The sequence below is a fragment of the Alligator sinensis genome, unplaced genomic scaffold (genome assembly GCF_000455745.1).
Source record: "Alligator sinensis unplaced genomic scaffold, ASM45574v1 scaffold956_1, whole genome shotgun sequence".
Taxonomy (NCBI): Eukaryota; Metazoa; Chordata; order Crocodylia; family Alligatoridae; genus Alligator; species Alligator sinensis.
In genome coordinates, this window is record NW_005842496.1 from 1,045,637 (window position 1) to 1,065,854 (window position 20,218).

Genomic DNA, 20,218 nt, shown 5'->3' on the forward strand with positions numbered 1-20,218 from the left:
TCTCAGCTGGGAAACGAGCCCCGTTGGGGTCAGGAGTATTTGCAGGTGTTCCCTTTCCAGGTTGGGAGCTTAAGCGAATAATTTCTCCAACGATACCCCTAAGGTAGCAGTTACCTGAAGAGCTAGCTGTGGCCTCCTTCCGCTTTTTCAGCCATGCCCATGCCTCACAAGTGTTGCTTTAAATTGTCCATGGGCCTTGGTGGCCCTGCCTGTTAATCAACAAAATCCACCTAGCCTACTGGGCCTTGGTCAGGCTTCTGCCTGTCCTGGGCTTTCATCCCTTGCCAGCTTTTAGCTCCCCCTTGACTATTCTGCTTCAGTCTCCCTGCTGTGGCCTCAGCCACCTACTCTCTGGGACCCTGGCCTTTGCAAAGCTGCCATAGCCCTATCCTGGTCCTCAGCCTCCTGGGTCTCAAATCCATAGACCACGCTGCTTCCATTCACACTCTAATCAGCCTGTAGGCCCGTGGCCCTGGCCAGACTTTCTCTGTTCTCTGGGCCTCTAGCCATAATCTCTCTCTAGGCTTTGGCCATCTCAGTTTAAGCCTGCTTTGGCCTCAGCCCTCTATTCCCTGGGCCTCTGGCCCTGACATGGTGGCTATAGCCATCTTTCAGCCCTTGGCCCTCTGACTTCAGGCCAGGCTGCTTTTGTTACTTTAATCTCCCTGACCCCACACTGGACTGCTGTCACTAACCTTGGCTGTCCTTGCCTCAGCCTGCACAGCCTTCTGGACCTCTGACCCCAGGCTAGGTTGCCTGACCCTGGCCTTAGCCCTCCTGCCCTTAGCCTGCCTGCTGCTGGGTGCCCACCAGGCAGCTCTCCATAGCCTCCAAATCTCCCCCAGTAGCCACACCTGTTCCTCTGGTATTAATAAGAATATACACATGCCCATTGGCTGTCTAACAAAACTCTCCACACTGGGTCATAACTTTCCTACAAGTCATAAGTTCCCCTTCTACTTTACGTGTAGCTCTTGGGGAACTTCTTGGGTGCTGGTCAGTCCCTTTCCTGCCCATCTTCATCAAGAGCTCCTCTCCCTGCTACCAGACTGACCCTCCTTCTTCCCAGTGCTGGACTTATGTACCCTGGAGCACTGCCCCTTCCAGTCAGGTGACCCTAACTAAGCACAGTCATTTCCCACTAGGCTTAAAGGTCATCCTGCTTGTTGTGGTTCAGCTAACTTCTGCTCAGCTGCCAACTGTAAATTTTCCTTAAAGTAATAGGAATCCCTGGCTCCCTGTAACAGGCAAGGTTAACACCTTAATTGCCCCATAACTGTAGCTGTAAATGAAACCCATGTCATAGATGCATCCTTAGACTAATAAGCATGTTGAAAAGGAACTGTTTCTCATGAGTGCTTATGATCTCATAAAAGTAATTTTGACATTTAAAGATCATATATATGTTCAATATATGTCTTGGTGGTGATAAAGGTTATTGGTAGTTTTCTTGTTTCTTGCTATTCTTTTAATGTTTAATGACTTCCCAGATTTGGTTTGGAGATCAGTGGATATGAAGACATAACACCAATGAAATGTGGTTTAATTGGTAGACTTTCAGTTTTTCAGATAATGTACATGCAGTATGGGGAATTGAATCAACTCTTCCTAATAGTACAAGAAAGATATCACAAGAATTGCATCTTCCTAGTAAATTATTTTGTTATTGGGTCAAAGCAGTACTTGTACCAATACTTAGAAGTGATTACACATTTTGAATAGCCAGTCCTGCAGTAATTGAATGCGCTAAAAGGGATTGTTTTAGTCTGTACTTTTTTTGTAACCCCTTCCCCTTTCTCGCTCCCCCTTTCCCCGCAGAAAGGGTGGCAAAAGTTTGCATTTAGCAGTTGCAAAATATTTATACTGACCAATATACAGTAATTTGAAGCTGTGTTTGTGTAAACAGCTCTTTTTGTATGTATATTTATGTTAATGTCTCTTAAGTATCATATGCTAATAAGGAACTTTTGGAACTTCAGAATGCTGAAAACTCCTGTTACAGTTTGGGGGGCATTACAGATACCTACATTCTAGCCTTTTTAAATCTAGCAAAGTCTAAAAGTGAAAATCAAAATTCCATGGCATATGCCATAGGGAAATTTGAGAGAACCTTGAAGAAGTAACCTTTCCACAGCAGTACTTCTCCTAAGCCATCTCATTTTGATCTTAAATTTAGAGCAGACATACCCTGAGACTATTGAACTAAAACTGTGATGTCATGGGACTGAAGAAAATATGCTATTTGAAGAGAGTGCAAATCAAGGAGAACTAGCCACATGATACAGAGGACAGGGAGGTTAGAGGCAGTCCTAAAACTACAAAATACTTGAACGTATTTCTTTACATTTCTGCCGATTTTTTTTGTTTTTCCCTGTGCTATATGCCACAGGTAGCACAGATTAGGTCTCCTATAAAGCAAAACATCTGCCTATAACATAAAAAGCAATGTAAATGTCTATTAGAAATATGAAGTGTTTTTACATTAGTCTGTTAGTGTCTGTGACTTCACATATGTTTGCTGAATCAAAAACTAATCTGTGTTTATAATTGTTTCAATAAGATAAGATATAAATATTTTTGGAGGAAGATCCTACTGGTTGTTAGCATATTTAGACTGCAAAGCTTGATTTTTATCTCCATGCTCTGTTGACATTTAAAGGAGATAGTTTATGCTTCTAGTAGTTTTCTTATTTCTGTTGGTCTGGAAATGTACAAAGACAGAATGCATTCATTTGTATAGTAAAGGTTTTCTTCAGAAACTTTAGTTATTAATTGACTGGTTAGAGTCTGGGAAAATACAGAAGAAATCTGTAGAAAAACACATCTGCAAATTAATCATGTTTCCAGATGGATGGATTAGTTGATAGACTGTTTGCTAATCTATCCACTTTACTAAAAGTAAGAATTATTCCAATTCAAAATTGCTGTGCATGTGGCTATGTGGGAAAAATAAAAGTACTGCAAATGAGACTGCTGTTTTTATTGTACTGCTGCTCTTTGCATTGTACCATAAATTGATGTGGGCAGTTGTGTGAAGGGAAAATAATAAAAAGCACAAACAATAAATATTACTTACCTGCTTGATTACGCACACACAAGTTGGAGACAAAATTCTTCAGCTGTAGTTTCCCAATCAAGCCTCAGTTATTATGCCTGCCACTCTGGAAAGAACCATTATCTAGCATCAGCCAATGTCAGATTGACTGGAGACGATAGTAAAAGTGCTAACAGAACAATGTCTGCCACATTTTCTTTCTTTTGTTTTATAAATTTAAGAAGCATTGTCTGAAAGATTAGTTTTGCATATTATTGCTTATAGACTGAAACTGGAAACATACATCCACTGATATTTTATTCAGTCTAAAGCTCTTTAGTTCAGGTGGTCTTAAATCTAGATACATGTATTGCTCATTTTATGAGGAATGAGAAAACTGATCAGGGACAGGATCTTTTTTTTTTTTTTTTTTTTTTTTTTAATATATAAAGCATCTTGGGGGCATGTCTACACATGCACTTTACTGTGGAGTTGACTACTTAGTTTTATAGTAATGTGTCACCATCTTCATGTGTGGCACTATTAGGCCACAGCAAACTAATTAACTCCACTGTAGGATGGTGCTGCCTAACATAAGTACTATCCTATGGCATTTAATGTACTGCAATGCACATGTGACCGGCGCTGGCTGGAGCATGAGGCTGCTACAGTGCGGGGCTGCCTGCTAGCTAAACCTGAATTGTGCCCCAGCCAGCTCCTCCTCGGCACATTCAGGGGTGGGGCAGCTCTGGGCTAGCAGGCTGACCCCCTGGACCCTCTGACAGCTGGGGCTGCACCACCTTGGCTCAACATGTTGCGATCGCAGTTGCACATATAAGCGCTGTGCCTGAGAGCAATAAACTGTAGCTCAGACTGCATCAGAGTTTATTCAGCCATGTGAATTGGACATGTAGATGTACCCAGGTTCAGATTTTTATGCCTGGTGAAGAAAAGGTAGAAGAGGTTATATAACAAATGTAATCTATTATATGGATACCAGGGCTCACACACACATTTCTATTCCCCCCACCCCACCCCGCCCCCCACCACCATTTTTCCTATGTTTAATTTTTCCATATGCCCACTTAGTAGTCCCTTGCATTATAATATTCTGATCCCTGATTTTTCTTTTCTTTCCACTTTTGAGTTGCTTTCCCCACTCTGCCTTTTGGATCATTGAATTGAAGCAGTATTACTAAGTGGGAAGTGGTAGGACTAAAATGAAAAGGAAACAGTATGTGGAGAAACAGAATGGGAGACCAGATGGAATGAGTTTCAGAGAAAATACAGAGGATATGCTTTATACAGACTAAAAAGGGGAAAGCCTTGACTAAAAAGTAGAATACGCAGCATGCCTTTCTATTTGTAAAAGGTCCCAAGATCCTGGATTTTACAAATCCCAGGGTTAGGGTTAGGTATAGTAAGGCTACATTAGGTGAGGGTTATCTTGCTTTGTTTTGTTTTTCCTTGAACATTTACTGAACATTTTTTCTCACTCTGAGCATGTCTGATCAGGTGAGGCTTGGGCATAGCTCGTCCTCACCAGCCAGCAACCTGTATGATGTTTTATAATCTATTTTTAGACAACAGCTAATTTAGAACTGTACTAATACTTCTGTTTTAACTTTTTTTAATGAAATGTTTGGTACATATATCATATACACACTAGTTTTATTGATACAATTTTAAGAATATTTGTGGAGCATGCTCATGCCATTGCCAGCCATGAGTCATGCAGCCATCCTAAGGTCATATCAATTATGTGTCACATAATCATATATCCTGTAGTAACATTGACTAATAATTTCCATGTAAGACGCACATTTAAATTCCTTATACCTTTGCAAAACTTAAATCCTTTAGGCTGACATTTTCCATACTTGGTGGCTGTTGTTTGTTTATTTATAATTATTTGTTTGAAAGCAGTTTGAGTATTTTTGAGAATGAGCATCGGGAACAGTACATTATTTTGGTTTCTTTAAGTAAAAGTTGGCACGTTTCTGATCTCTACGTGTTGAAGAAGTTTAAAGCCCCAAATAACTGAGTTAAATGTCAGTACAGTACCACAAAATGATCCCCCCACCCCGTATGTTTTCTTAAAACCCAGGAAGTATTGCAGAAAATTAGATTAAAAAGGCATAACGTTGTCAAATGAAGCATTCTAAAGATAAATGCTACAAACACACCTCTGGGTTGAGTTAGTGTTAGTCTTATTTTTAAGGTACAAAGCGGAGGGCTTATACAGGGAAAGCCTTATTACATTTATTTTGGAGCCCTAATGTAAAACAAGTGGGATGTGATTTTTTTCATGGTACATATATATGTAGGATATATATATTGCTATGTACTCTGAAAAAACAAAAAACCAAAACATATATATGGGGGGGGACATCAACATGTGTGCTTTACTGCAGAGCTGACTAATTAGCACCACCTTAAAGTGCCACTACACATGCACCATTATTAGGGTGTAGTGAATTAATTAACACTGCCATAGGATAGTACTGGCCAGAACAAGCATTATCCTATGGTGGAGTAATTTATGCCGCTGCAGTGCACATGCAGACTGGGGCTGGCTGGGCCTGAGGGTGCTACAGTGTGGAGGCTATCTGCCAGCTAGCCCTGCCCTATAGCACCCTCATGCCCCAGCCAGCCCCTCTACCAGCAGCGATCTCTCTAAGCTATGTGGCATGAGTGGCTGCACAGGAGCGCTCATGCTGTGCTGCCAGGCACGCCTGTGTGGCTGCGCACTTCACACAGTTTAGAGGCAATGCTGTCTACCACCTGACCCATGACACCATCACCCGGAGCCCAGGGCTGTTCAAGTTGAAGCACCCTCACCACCATTTTGAAGTGCAGGGATGCTGATATATGAGATACTGCAGTGCTTTAATTAGAGTGGCTCTAAGAGGCGTTCTAATTAAAACACTGCCCTCCCCACCCCCAGAGCACATGTGAAAGTGCCCTATGGTGCTGAGCATGGGTATGAAATTTTCTGTAGTGTACAATTTTTTTCCTCATTCTTCCACTATAAAGCCATAGGACACCTATACACATTCCCAACACCTGCTCTGATGCATACAAATTAAAAAACGTCAGAGCAGACTCAGTTAATTAGAATGCTTCAGCAGCCTTGACATCAGGTGTATTCAGTGTCCCTGTGGTTCAAAATTGCAATGGAGGTGCTTTAACTAAAGCTTATCGAATAAGCTTTAGTTAAAGTACCCCTGCCACCATTTTGAAGTGCAGGATGCTAAATACATAAGGCACTGTAGGCATTTTAATTAGAGGGGCTCCCAAAAGCTTCACAAATTAAAATGCCCTCCCTCCCCCCAGAGCATGTGTAAAGATACCCTTAATAACTGTTTGCTTAATTTTGTAGCATTCAAAGCAAGCTGTTATCTAATAATAGTTTTGCTCTTCCTAAAAGTATTATGTTTGTAAAGTCCAATCCTATAGATCTTTCTGTGGCTACAAACAAACACTTTGTATTCCCTGGAGAAGATGGGATGCTTCTAGACTGGTGGGATAAAGATTTCATTTTACATGCAGAAAAGGTAGATTGCCCCTTGTCTTGAAGCTGCTTGTATCTTGGGACTCTGGAAAAAGTAATGGTTTTCATAGGCAAACAAAAGAGGAGAGACAGGGAGGGGAGATGAAAGATGCTTCTGCTAACAGGCTCATTTTCTTTTTAACTTTCATCTGGTAACCATCTGAAGCTGTTAATCGTTTTGGATTTTAGAATAAGCACTTTTGGGTAGTGAAATAGCAGGCAGAAAGGGATAAGCTCCTAACTCAATAGACTATGCAAGTTATATCCACCAGTTGCTTTCAGTCTTGCTGGGTGGTGGCACAGAATCAAGGAACTGTCCCCAGCTTGTGGATGGCCCTGATCCCAGTTCCTGTTACCAAGTGGAGCTCAGATGTAGGAGAAATTCAGCTTGATGCCTTTTTACCCATTTTTGCATGGAGCAGGAATACTTCAGAATTAGCAAAAATGCCTTTTCAGAGTTACCACCAGAGTTTAAATAAATCCTTACCATGTACAATTAGGCTCTTTTACATCACTCTTCAAAGTACAGCTAAATAAGGCAAATATATTAATAGGTACATTATTTTGTCTTCCAGGTGTTGAAAAATTGATCCGCCATCTACACCAGCACAACATCCCCATTGCTGTTGCTACAAGCTCAGCTGGAGAGACATTTGAGATGAAAACAATCAAACACAAAGGTTTCTTTAGTTTATTTAATCACATTGTATTGGGAGATGACCCAGAAGTGAAGAATGGCAAGCCACAGCCTGATGTGTTTTTAGTATGTGCAAAGAGATTTCACCCAGCACCTCCTCCAGAAAAGGTAAGGAGCAACTTAGCTGCAAAGCCAACAATAAATGATCTAGGCTCCATGTTAAATTTTTATTTTTTCTTCACCATGGCAAGATTTGAGATTAAGATTTAATGCCAAATTAAAAAAAAAAATTAAAAGCTTCCTCTCCTCCTCTCCCCCCTACCAAAAAAGCTGTATATTATTAAAGGAGATTATTGGGATTATTGGGAACCATCCTGCTCCTTCACTGTGTATACAGTTTTTTTACGTAAATTACATTAATTTATTGCATGTTGTAATAAAGTAACAGGAAACTTTAATACTTTCCAGTATGTAAATAAATTTAAGACAAGATCGTCTGTGCTCAAAGTTTAGAAATGATTATTTAAACATAGGCCAGTTTACATTTTATATATTTGAGGCCGATATAATTCTTAAATGTCTAAACATTAATGATACATTTTTGTAAAAAAGGATATATATTTCCTTCATGCCATCCCTTCATCTTTCATGCTGAATCTATTAGCCCATAATTCTTGGTTTATAATTTCAAAACCTATCACTTTGAGAAGTATCTCAGAAACAGATAAGGTGTTTTTCTTCTCTCTCAAATTTCCGACTTAAGGGTGGAAACCTGTAAGAATCATATTTGAAAGATGAAAGGACAGTTATTTAAAATAATGCATCCATTTCTGTTTTAAATAAGTACATTTTCTATTTAAAATCATCCCTTCATCTTCTTTCTGCACTGCATGAAACATGAGGTCTGTAAAGAAGTTTTGATACCTTCTTTATTACTGAAAAAGGTGTTCTACATTTACAACAGTATTTTTTTATCCAGACTTTTTAGTAGATTAAACTAGTGGTTTCAAAGGTCCATTGAGAATTGAAATTCCCTCACAGCAAAACAGCAAATCCCAAAATAATGGAAAATACCCATAGAAGACCATAGAAAAATGCTTAGATTTATTCCTGACCAGTGACTGTCCAACCTCTTCTTGAACACCTGCAGTGTTGGGAAGCGTCCAGCTTTTTCTAACAGTGAAGAAGTTTTTCCTGATATCCATTCTAAACCTATTTTGCTGCAACTTCAGGTCATTGGTCTATATACTACTCTCTGCTGCAAGAGAGAAGGGATGTTTTCCCTCTTTTTTATGGCAGCCTTTCAAGTACTTTAAGACTGCTATCATGTCCCCTCCTTATGCACCTTTTCTGCAAGCTGAACATGCCTAGCTTCTTCAACTTCTCCTCATATGATTTGTCTTCCAAGCCCTTTATCATTTTTGTCACCTGTCTCTGGACTCTCTCTAATTTTTCCATGTCCTTTTTAAAATGTGGAGCCCAAATCTGCATACAATACTCTAGATGAGGCCTAACTAGTACCAAGTAGAGGCACTATCACATCCTTAGCAGTAGTATCTTGCACCTACTACTGATGCATCCCAAAACCACATTTGCCTTCCATGTGGCTGCTTCACACTCCAGACTTGTGTCGAGTCTGTGATCTACCAAGACTCCCAGATCCTTCTCTGTAGTGCTTCCATTCATTCAGGTATCACCCATTTTGTATTTGTGTTTCTGATTATTCTTCCTCAGGTGTGCCACCTTGAATTTGTCAGTATTGAACTTCACCCTGTTAGCTCCAGCCCAAATTTCCAGTCAGTCAGGATCCTTTTGAATTGTGAGCCTGTTCTCCCAGTGTTGTGTCATATGCAGATGTGCTCAAGGAACCTCTCTTCCAGCATCCAAATTATTAATATACATGTTGAACAGCCAGTAAAAATGCTGAACTGGAGCCAGGATGGATCTCTGTGGAATTCCATTCGAACCCTCCTACCATCCTGACATGGATCCATTTATAATTACCATTTACTTGCAGCTATTGAGCCAGTTGCCTATTCATCTTATAGTAGTTTTGTCCATCCCACATTTCTCCAGTTTGTTTATGAGAAGTCTATATGGGACCTTGTGAAATGCCTTGCTGATATCTAGATGCAATATACCCACAGCATTCCCTTCATCCATCTAAGTAGTTACTTTATCAAAGAATGAGATCGAGTTTGTTTTACATGATATGTTATTAGTAAATCCATGGTGGGTACTTGTAGTTATACTTTCATCTTCCAGGTACTTAAAAATGGACTTTCCTTAGGATATGTTCCATTAGTGTCCTGGGTATTAACATGAGGGTACCTCATGCTTTCCCTGTCTCAGGATCTGGAATTCTATCTTGCTGTGATCACTTCCTCCCAAGTTGTCCATTGCCTTAACCCCCCACCAGTTCTTCTCTTTTGGTCAGGACAACATCCAGTATAGATAAAGACCACTGGAATTCGCACTGGAAGTGCGCTATGCAGTGGCTCCTTTAATTTTGCAGTTTCTCCCATGTGCTCCCCCTTCCCTCTCCTGTGGCTGATTGGCAGAGGAGCCTCAGTGGCCCCACTGCTTGCTGCTGATGGGTTTCCATCAGATGTCCAGAAATGTGAAATTTCCCATCGGTACCATCCTATAGCTTTTGGACAATTGTTTCACCTGCTTGAACAGTGAGCGTCTGCGTCCACTTCCTCTTCCTGACTTGATGGCCTATTATAAGTCCTCACCATTACATCAGTGCTATATCTTTCACCTTTTATTTTCACCCAGATGCATTCTGATCTGCTATCTTCTTCTCCTTGAATGAAGGAACAACTGTATGTGTTTTTTGACGTACAAGGCAACACCACCACCTTTTCTCCCAACCCTGTTCTTCTAAAATGAAGAGTACTCTTCAGTGCTGAAATTCTAGTCTTAACAGCTGTCTCACCGGATATCTGTGATACCAATTAGATCATAAGGTTTGGGTTTTTTTTCCCCCCACAGGCTGCAGCTTATAGTTTATTTTGTTTATTCCCCATACTTTTCACAGTTGTACACATACATTGGATGTATTTTATATTTCAAACTATGAGCTTTCCATTGGCACCTCTTGTTGCTGTCCTGTGACTCTCTGGCCATTGCTTAGCTACTTCTTCTGGTCCTTTCCCCTTTAGATTGTTTTCTCTGTTGCCAGAGGGTTTTGTTTCCCGTCCCCCATTGAACTTAGTTTAAAGCCCTCCATTATAGGTTGGCCCAAAGATGCTCTTTCCAGTTCTGATCAGATGGATCCCATCTCTTGATAGTAGTTATTTTTCCCCAGAACATCTTCCCATTGTCGAAGAATCCAAAGCCTTCACAGTGCGTCACTGTCTCAGCCATGTGTTTACTTGCAAGATACGATGGTCTTTGCCTAGTCCCTTGCCTTCCACATTGAGAAATAATGAAAACACCACCTGTGCTCCTAGCTCCTTAACCATCCTTTCAGGAGCCTTATAGTTGCCTCTGATCTATTCAGTGAGGTTCCTGGCAATATCGTTAGTGCTTACATGGACACTGATGTTTTTACTTACACTAATTTTAGATTTATCCCCCAAACAGTGATGCCACTTCAGGCAACCTTTAAGATTGATTGGTAAAATGGGTCCAGGTCTGGTCTGAAATACAGATCCCTTAGTAAAATCACCCAGAGCTGTACATATATGCCTTTTAGAGACACTTTGTCTTGGATGTATATAGAGATTTTTATACCATAGGATGCAATATTATGCATTTTAATATAAAGTCTTTAAAGTAGGTTTGATTAAAAACATGTTTTATTTTCAAATCAAAAGGTTCATGTTCTTGTACATGTAAATCAGTTTATGTAATGCTAGTTCTTATCATTTTATAATCTGAAATCCCTGAAGTAGGTGTTTTTATATATATATATATATTTTTTTTTTTTTTTTTATTTGCGTGGCTTAAATCTCTATTACAGTTTTAGATTTTTTATGGAAAGGTTTTTTCTTCTATAAAATTGCATCCTTAATATGTTCATCACTTCTGCAAAAGGCAAGGTCAGGCTTTACTGTGAAAATACCATAAACTCAGCACAAAATGATTTGCAAACAGCCCACAATATATTTGTACTCCATACCAGTAGTTCTGATCTACTGAATTTCAACAAGTTCAAAGACCAAAGTACCTAAGATACTCTATACACCTCCATCAACTTGTGAAATAAAGAATTGTGCACCTTAATCCCTTAGATACCTAAATATGAATTTAGGAGATTGACTTGGCTCTTTTTTTTTCAATTGGTCATGTATATATTTTAAAACTTGCAATAACTTTAATGTATTGAAGCTCTAAATAATTTAAAAATTAGTTAAGATGTTATGATACTAAAAAAAAATTATAAAAACAGTTTCAGGACCTGATATAGTACAGCCTAGGTATGGCCCTTCATCCATATGGATCAGATTGTCAATGGACTGTATCATACAGATTATAACTTCCAGGGTTCATTCACTTGCTCCTCTATCAATGTCATATACACCATCACCTGCTTACAGTGCCCCTCTGCTGTCTGCACTAGACAGACAGGGTGATCTCTGTGTGTAAGAACAAATGATCTGACAAATTCCAGAAAGACCTGTGGCAGAAAGCTGTATCCACCATGGATGTTCCCTCACTGACCTCAGACTGGCTGTCCAAAACTTTAGAAACCAACCTAAATAGGAAACTGTGGAACAAAAAATCATCCACAGACTGGACTGTATTAAGTATGGGCTGTGTTAAGAATGGTGTAAACTAGTGGGGGCCAGCCTTTAGGGCAGACACGCCACAAATTAGGCCTACAACTTCAAGTGCCACTATGATCCCCTTTCCCTGCCTTATCTGCTGCTCTGCTTCCTGCCTTATCTGAGGCTGTGCTGTCTAGCACAGAGATAGGCAACTCTCGTCACACATGCCAGTTAGTGGCACACAGAGACCTTTTCCCTGGTGTGCCAGGAGGCATCCAAGGAAATTGTTTAAAATATTTTTTTTTTTAAGTTGCTGGTCTGGGCTCTCCGAAGCAGCTAGATGTCCCAGCACCATGGCAGGCCCCAGGGGTGGAGTCAGGAGAACACAACTAGGAATGCAGTCTGTGTTCTGCTGATCCTGCTCCCTGTCCCCAGGCTGCACCCTCCAGCCCAGCCTGGCCCCTGGAGGGAGCTATGGGGGGGCGAGGCCCAGGCCTGGACCCAGGAAGGGACTGCACAGAGCTGCTGAGCTAGAGGCTCCCAGCAGGTGGGTGAGCCCTAGGCCCAGCTGGGGCTTGGGCAGGCAGGTGCCCCATCGCACCCAGGCGGGGGCAGAACCAGGGTGCTGAGCCCCGCGGCCAGGGCAGGGTCCAGAAAGCATGGGGGAGGGGGTGTGGCCAGACTGGCCCAGCTGGCTCCTTGGGAAGGCAGGGGCTGGGATGGTAGTAGGACTACTTTGGGGCTCTGCAGGCTTGGGCCATGGGTGGCCGGGTGGGTGGGGGGCACCCAGCAGTACATGAGGTGGGGCCCAGACCATGCGGCTCTGCAGGGATGAGGAACATCTGCCCTGCCCATGAAGGGATGCTGCCTGGATGGGGTGGGACTCTCGGCTTGGGGGGCCCTTTGCTCCGGACTTGGCCTCCCTGAACACTGGGCATAGCTCAAGCAGGGCAGTGCCACCCCCAGTGCAAGTGCCTGGCCGTGGGAGCCCCCCAGGCACCAGGAACAGATGCCACAGCTGCCTTAGCCTTGCCCACCCGTAGCTCCTCTCTAGGGACTGGGACCAGGGCCAGGGCAGGCGTTGTGGAGGGCTGCTGCACTGCAGGCTCCCAGCCAGATTGGCCCCAACCGCCACCTGCGGCAGCTGTTCCCAGTGCCTGGGGGGCTTCCACGGTGAGGCCCTTGCACCAAGGGTGTCTCTGCCCTGCTTGCACTGTTCCCGGCATGCAGGGAGGCCGAGCCTAGGGCTGGGACCCCCTGATTCCGGTGTCCTGTCGCAGCCAGGCGGCATCCCCTTGCAGATAGGGTGGCTACAGCCTGGCTGCGACAAATGGATCCACAGGCTGGATTAGGACAGGCACCATCTTGGGTGCCGCTGGGTGTTCCCTCCCACCCACCACAGCCTGAGTCCATGAGGCCCCGGGGCGGTCTGCGCTTCCCACCCGGGCCCTGCTATTCTCCGGCTGTTGCCTTCCCAAGGGGCGACCAGGCCCACCTGTCCACGGCGCCTCCCTGCATGCTTGCTTCTCCCCATGCCACCCAAACCATGCCCCGTACACCTGACCCCGGTGCTCAGCACCCCAGTACTGCCCCCACCTGAGTTGGATGGCGTGTTCGCCTGCCCAAACCCTAGTTGGGCCCTCCCTCCCAGCCCTGGGCTCAGGCTTCTCCCATTCCAGGACCATCAGTGAGGCCCGAGAGCCCTGGCAATGGCAGCTGCTGCTGGGGTGTCATTACCTCCGTCCGCTGGATGCTGCCCTGGACCAGTAGGCCCAAGCCACAGCTGGTAGCGATGGGAGGTGTTGGTGCTGAGGGGCACACCCTCTTTCTCCTTCCTTTTTTCCGTCATCTTTTTCTTTCTCCTCTTTTCTCTCTTTCTCTCCTCTTCTTTTTTTTCTATTTTCTCTCTCCTTTTTTTCTCTTTCTCTTCTCTTTCTCTCTGCTCTCTTTTGTCTCCTCTTTTTCTCTTCTCTTTTTCATGGTAAACTTATGCTGTAAAACTGATACAGGTAGTCTACAAAGTACAGATCTACCATACCTGCTAGCCAGTGGTAGATAAAGCTGCAGGGGACAGCTGATGAGCTCCAGCTGAGTTGAGCCGTAGTGCCCTTTGAAGTGAAGGCTGCAAGAAACAGCTTAGCAGCTTTTCTTTACTTCTACAACCTGGCACAAACAACAGGTGGTGAACTACCCAGAAACAAAGGATCTGAGTTCTACTATTCATCAAACTTGTATCCATGCATACATTTATACATTGAAAACATATGGGCACATAGGGCATGGATAGAGTCAGCATTTGCATGGGTGTAACTAGCATCATATCTGTTTACAAAATGTAGCAGGAAGATTAAATAAACCCCTTACATCGGGTAGATTTACCCATTCCATTGGAAAATTATTCCTGAAAGAACTAAAGATAAAAGGCTGCCAATGTAAGTTATACCCCCTTAGGTTTTATCTGTGCTTATAAAGAAGCCAGTTGCTAAAGGCAAACAATCAATTACTTGCTCTCCCACATTTATTGGCAAGACATAATAACTGCTTGCTGTGTGAAATATCTTGGGATATCTGCATATCCACCCATCCCCTGTCTTTGCATAACTTACTTCTGTATGCCAACCAGTGTAAATTATGCTGGGGTATTTGTGTGTCTGCCCATATTCATAGTTAATGTGCATGTAGTCCCACTAATGTCAATAGGACCATTTATAAAAGACTTTTTTTTTAGGATTAGCATGTTAATTTCCAATATGTTGGTTGTTTCTTCACCTATAGTGACATTAAAAATGTGTATCCATTATAAATTTAAAAGTTAAATTAGCACAATTTTTTCAACTTGTTCTACAAAGCCTCAAGCAGTTTTGAATCAATGACTTAAAAACCAAGAAATATAGAACATTAGTTACATTATTTCAATTTAAATCATTACAGCCTGTTTTGAAGTATCTTCGCTTTTAGCAATTTGCCTTTAATAGGTATCAAATCAGCCTCAGAATGGTCACCTGAGCTACTGTGAGTGAACAAGTAATGCAGTTCCTCAGACTGATCAGGTTACATTAAGATTTGTTTCTCAGTTGCCTTTTGCATGATAATTCTTTTTCTTTTCTTTTTTTTGCAAATAGAATTGTGTTGAGACATTAGTTCTACAAAAGAAGTGGTGAAAGAGTAATGGGAATGCAAAGCACCATGACCATACTGTAACATTAATTTGTACAGCCGAAAGAATGAGTGAAGGAATGCTTAGCATTTAGCATGCACACTATTGCACTAAGGACTTGTCTAAACTAAGCTAAAAAAAAAAGTATTTGGTTTTGTTCTTATGCTCGCTTCCCAGCATCATTTTCTCTTTTCATAGCTGATCCAGTTTTTGTATGCACACTTCCTTTATTTGCTTTTCTGCAAGTGTTAACATTTCTTTAGTGATATTACATCATTCTGTCATTCCTAAAGTACACATTTGTTAGCAGTACTTTTAAGGAAGGTAAAGGAGTTGCACAGAGTGGAGTCTTTCTACAAGTTAGGCACACTACCTGCAAATTGGACCCCTTACTGTGCAAACCAGTCATTGTAGTCATAGTCAGTCATTGTAAACCTGTGCCTTTTCTATTTGTAAATAAATTGGACATATTCTTTTCTGAATGTTTACAATTCACAAATTAGGCATTTTATTATAAAAGTAACAACAACACTGCATGAAAAGAACTGACATTTTCAACTTATAATGCCAGCCCATGTCAATAGCAATCACTTCAAAATCAGCCCTATCTTCTTCCTTGAATAGGACTCGGTTGTGGTTGTTTTTTTTTTTTCCTTAAGGCCCTGCTACATGTTCAAATTAAAGCTGGATATAAACCAGCTATAGAGTTGTTACACAGTTTCAAGCATTAACTTTATAACTGGTTGGCTCTTTTTATATCCGGCTAGTCATTTTTATCATGTGATAATTACTTTTTAAGTATGGTTGGTCTAAATTTATTGCGTGATTAACCAGTTAATTGTGTGATAATTACTTTGTACTTGAGTCCATTCTTATTTTGCACATGTGGCTGGTTTTAACTTATTGCATGATTTACCAGTCAAATGCTTAATACATGTAATGTGTAGCAGGGGCCTTAGTTAAAGCATGGCTGCAAGCAGACACGCACAATGTAACCCATTTCAATGCAAGTGTGTCATACAGTATCCTCTAGATAGATTTTCATGTTCTTATCACTTTGACCCTACATAATATGAATGTCAAGCAATTATATGCTCATTGTGATCTGTTATGTACTGGCATGTGATGCACAGAGAGTAATACTAGATGTTTCAGGGGACATGACAGACGCCTTCAGACAGACCGGGCAGGAACAACTCTTTTCCTAATTCACCAGAATTTGAGTTGGCTTTTCCCCTAAAATATGCAGATTTATATCCCTTCCATGCTTTTTAAAAAAATATTTTTTTAAATTCTTGCTTATGTTACTTTGACAGCAGTGAACTCCAAAACTGAGAATTCTTCAGAACTAAGGAAGCCCTTATCTAATCGTTTTCCTATTAAAAATAAAGGAACCTCTAGCTCAAGGTTGTAACTGATTATAGTTGCGGTAGATTCCACCTTTTAGACAGGTCATCAGAAGGAACTAGATATCAAATCATTTGGGGCTTTGTTGGTTTAAATCCTTGATACACTTCCTAGAAGCTTGAAACCAGTCTGAAAAGATCACAGATGACTGATATAATGTGCTTTCTGCAAGATGCAGAGCTTGACAAGCTAAATGCTGCATCCTGTATCAGCTTTAGCTTCTGAAAAGGTTTGAGAATATAACTACCCTTTATGTCTTCTGAGATAGAATTTGAGCTCTATAATTACAACGCTTAACATTTTTGTTTGTAGAATAAATTTAGTGGGGATAGACACGGATGAAGGAACATCAGCTGCATCCACAGTGACATGAAGAGTCCTTTGGGCAAATTTATAATAGGGGCAGTGCAGGGGGCTGCCATCAAGGAAAGAGATCAGAAGAAAGCTAGGTATTTGAGTGCATCTGAATTTGTAAAAGAAGATGATGTAAATGTATTTTTCCCCAAAATGGGGATTCCGTTTTTATTTACAAGATAGTTAAAAGGAAAGAAATATTTGTAAAGTTTCATTCAGTCATAATACCTCCAGCTTGAAAGAGTTTGTTTCTCATCCACAAAACACATTGCCAACGCATGCACATACACTATAGCAGCATTTATTTTATATTTGCAGGGCAAAATAAGATGTTACATGGCTTGAAAGTAATTTAGCTCTTAAGTGTTCCAGACATTGTCCTTGTTACTGCACCACATGTTTATATATAGATTTATTTGTCTTATGGAGATGAAAAAGCCTTTCAAATTTTGTACAAAAATAACCTGGTCAAGGTTTTCTTTGACTGGATGACAGCGATTGTCATAGAGAAAGAGAATTGTAATTGGTTCTTATTCTTTGGGGTACCCTTGTTTTGGGGGGGGAAATTTTTTTTTTTGCTTGTATTTTTCTTGATATTGTATCAAGTAGCTGCTAAGGGACTTGATGAAATGTGATGCAGAATAATAAATTATGTTCTGCAGCCTTCTTTCGTTGTACGTGATCTGGGTGTGAAAGCATAAAAGGACTGGTACACCTCCAAATTCAAAAAGCATTATATTTGGATTAGCAGGCCAGTGGAGATGTGTTACTAATTGTTTTAGGGAAATCATTATGAGTATTATCACATATTAATTATGCCTGGTAAGTAGGAAAAAAGAGGGGGGGTATTCTCCTTTTATGATAAATTGGTCACTGAATTATCTTTTTCTTCCTTTCAAGACCTTAAGTGGGTTTTTTGGGGATGCCAAAAAGAGCAATCATAGAATAATTAGATTTTAATTAACAAGAATTTTCATTAAAATGTTTTTGTAATGTCTTCTGGGTTCTAGCAAGCAGTGAATAAATCCTCTTTCAAAAAGAACCAGTGCACTGATCCTGAATGTAGCTGAAGTTACCTTTGCAGTTACCTTAGTGCCCATCATAAAAGGCTTCTTCAGAGTTTTAGAACAAAAAATAAAAACTATAGCAAAAATTGTATTCTCAGCAACATTTTTTTTGCTTCTTTGTAATTGACTATCTTGGAAAGGCAGCAATCCTTGAAAAGCCCAGCATGTGTTTTATTGAGTGAAGCCCTGGTTTTTTTTAATTACTCTGTTAGTACTTATGAATGTGAATTCATACAATTTTACATAGAATTTTTACAGTTATGATGTTTTTGGTGGGTTTCTTTTTTTTAGTTTATTCTATTGTGTGGTGAGAATGAAATTTTAATGCTCTTTTTGTTTTTCTTGGTATCATTTCTGTACAGCCACATAGAGGGCCATCAATTAGCACTGACAGATTATTTATTGTCTAAACAGGGCATAGTATTTTAAACAGTTATAATACACTGATCACTACATCATGAAATAAATGCACTTATAAGATGATTACAAAGTGTTCCCTGTAAAGCGGTGTTTTTGGGAACAAAATATTGTTATTGTGATGGGCTGGTATTATAAAAGAGCTTTCAGCACAGAAAAGATCTGGAAAAATGACAGTTTTATCTGTTAAAAATCATGCTTAAACACTTACATTCAAACATCCCTTTATCTTAGAATAATAGTAAGTCTGATTCAAAACCAAGAAAGAGATGACCAAGACTAAAGTGATATTTGTTTTGAAGAAAAAAACACTTCCAAATAATAGTAGAAATGCTGTATTTCCATTCCATCAGAGCTATTTTTTGTCAATCCAAATACTGCAAAATAAAATAATTATTATACTTGATCTGACTCAAAGTCCATTGGGTTCAATGGCCTTTCTCTGTCAATGGCCATCACCAGACATTTCAGAGGAAGATGTAAAAACCCCATCTTGGGCAGAGGTGGGAAAATATTGCATCTTATACTATCTCTTTTCCTGGTTTCCAGGAATTAGATATTTCTTTGCAACCTGAAGCAGGAAGAATAAATACATACTACAAAATGTCTTAGGGTTCAGTAGTATAATTCTGGATAGTCTTGTTTATTTCTTGGTGTCTATCAGTGACTTCCTGTGGCAACAAGCTTTACAGGTTTTACATAAAATGCATACATAAATAACAAATGTTGAATTTCTCACCTTTGAATGTAATTGCATATTTCCTTGTTCTCATGTTATGAGATAAGAAGGCAAGAAGTAATCCATTCCAAACACCAATCATTTTTTAAATACTTTTATCCTGATAGTTTGAGTTCATCATAAAATAAACAATCTCAGTCTTTGTCTGAGAGGGTTTTCTTCCATAACCATAATCATTTTTACTGCTGCTCTCCCAACCCCGGTTCATTCAGCGATATTCTGTTTCTGGGATGAGTTGGATGGTATTTCATACAATATTCTAAATGAATATTGCACCATTGATTTATGTAACATGATTATAATCGTCATATTTACCATCAAATTCCCTCTACAACCTAATATTTTAATTACCTTTTTGACTACACCTACCTATTAAATAGAGGTCTTCTTTTAACTTTTTTACACTAATTTACAGTTTGGGGTTTTTTTTGCATGCTTTAAACTTCTTATGTGCTTAAATCCCTCTGAAGTTTCTTACAGTCCTCTATAGTCCTAATTAGCCTACGTAACTATGTGTCATCAGCAGACTTTACCAGGTATAGATTTAAGGTGTATCCAATTCCTGGAGTAATCCCCAGAGTATTTCTTTGAAATTTGTGAAGATGGTAGTCTTAGAGTCAAAGACTTTTTTCCCCCGGTATTCTTGAAAATCCACCAGTATTTATGTATTTCCTTTCTAGAGTACAGAATCTGAATATTTTATCCATTTTGAGTATCCCCCATAGCTCCTAGCAGTCACACTAAATATCTAAAGATGGAAGGAAAAACTGGGCATGAGTTCTCCCACTTCAGCCTCAAGTCAAATGTGCTTTGAGCAAGAAATGTTCAAATAAGGTTTGTCCATTGACTGGTGTTAATTCTGTGCACTTCACCACTCTTCTTACTTGAGGATCTATGTACTTCACATATTCCACTTATACTTTCCGCTTTCATATTTCAGCTGAGGTAAGCCAACTTGGTGTGGTCATTTCTTGCAGAGGTAGGAACAGAACCAGCCATCTCTGAAGTTGTTTGTGTTAGATTCCGCACTGTCTCTGGTCCAAAATGAGAGCAGAGCTGGTTTTCAGCAAGATCAGATCTCAGTTAATAGCTCAAGACTATATGGGGGGGGGGGGGGGGAACCCACAAAAATTTT

At 40.4% G+C, this 20,218-nt stretch overlaps 1 protein-coding gene across 2 annotated transcripts in view; it reads left to right on the forward strand.

The window, feature by feature from the left end:
* Positions 1 to 20,218, forward strand: part of PUDP (pseudouridine 5'-phosphatase) — a 106,090-nt gene that overhangs the window by 46,343 nt on the left and 39,529 nt on the right. For both annotated transcript variants that reach the window (XM_025212960.1, XM_025212961.1), the window contains one exon: positions 7,163 to 7,392. In XM_025212960.1, the coding sequence (XP_025068745.1) occupies positions 7,163 to 7,392 (230 nt within the window). The remainder of the gene's footprint in view (positions 1 to 7,162; positions 7,393 to 20,218) is intronic.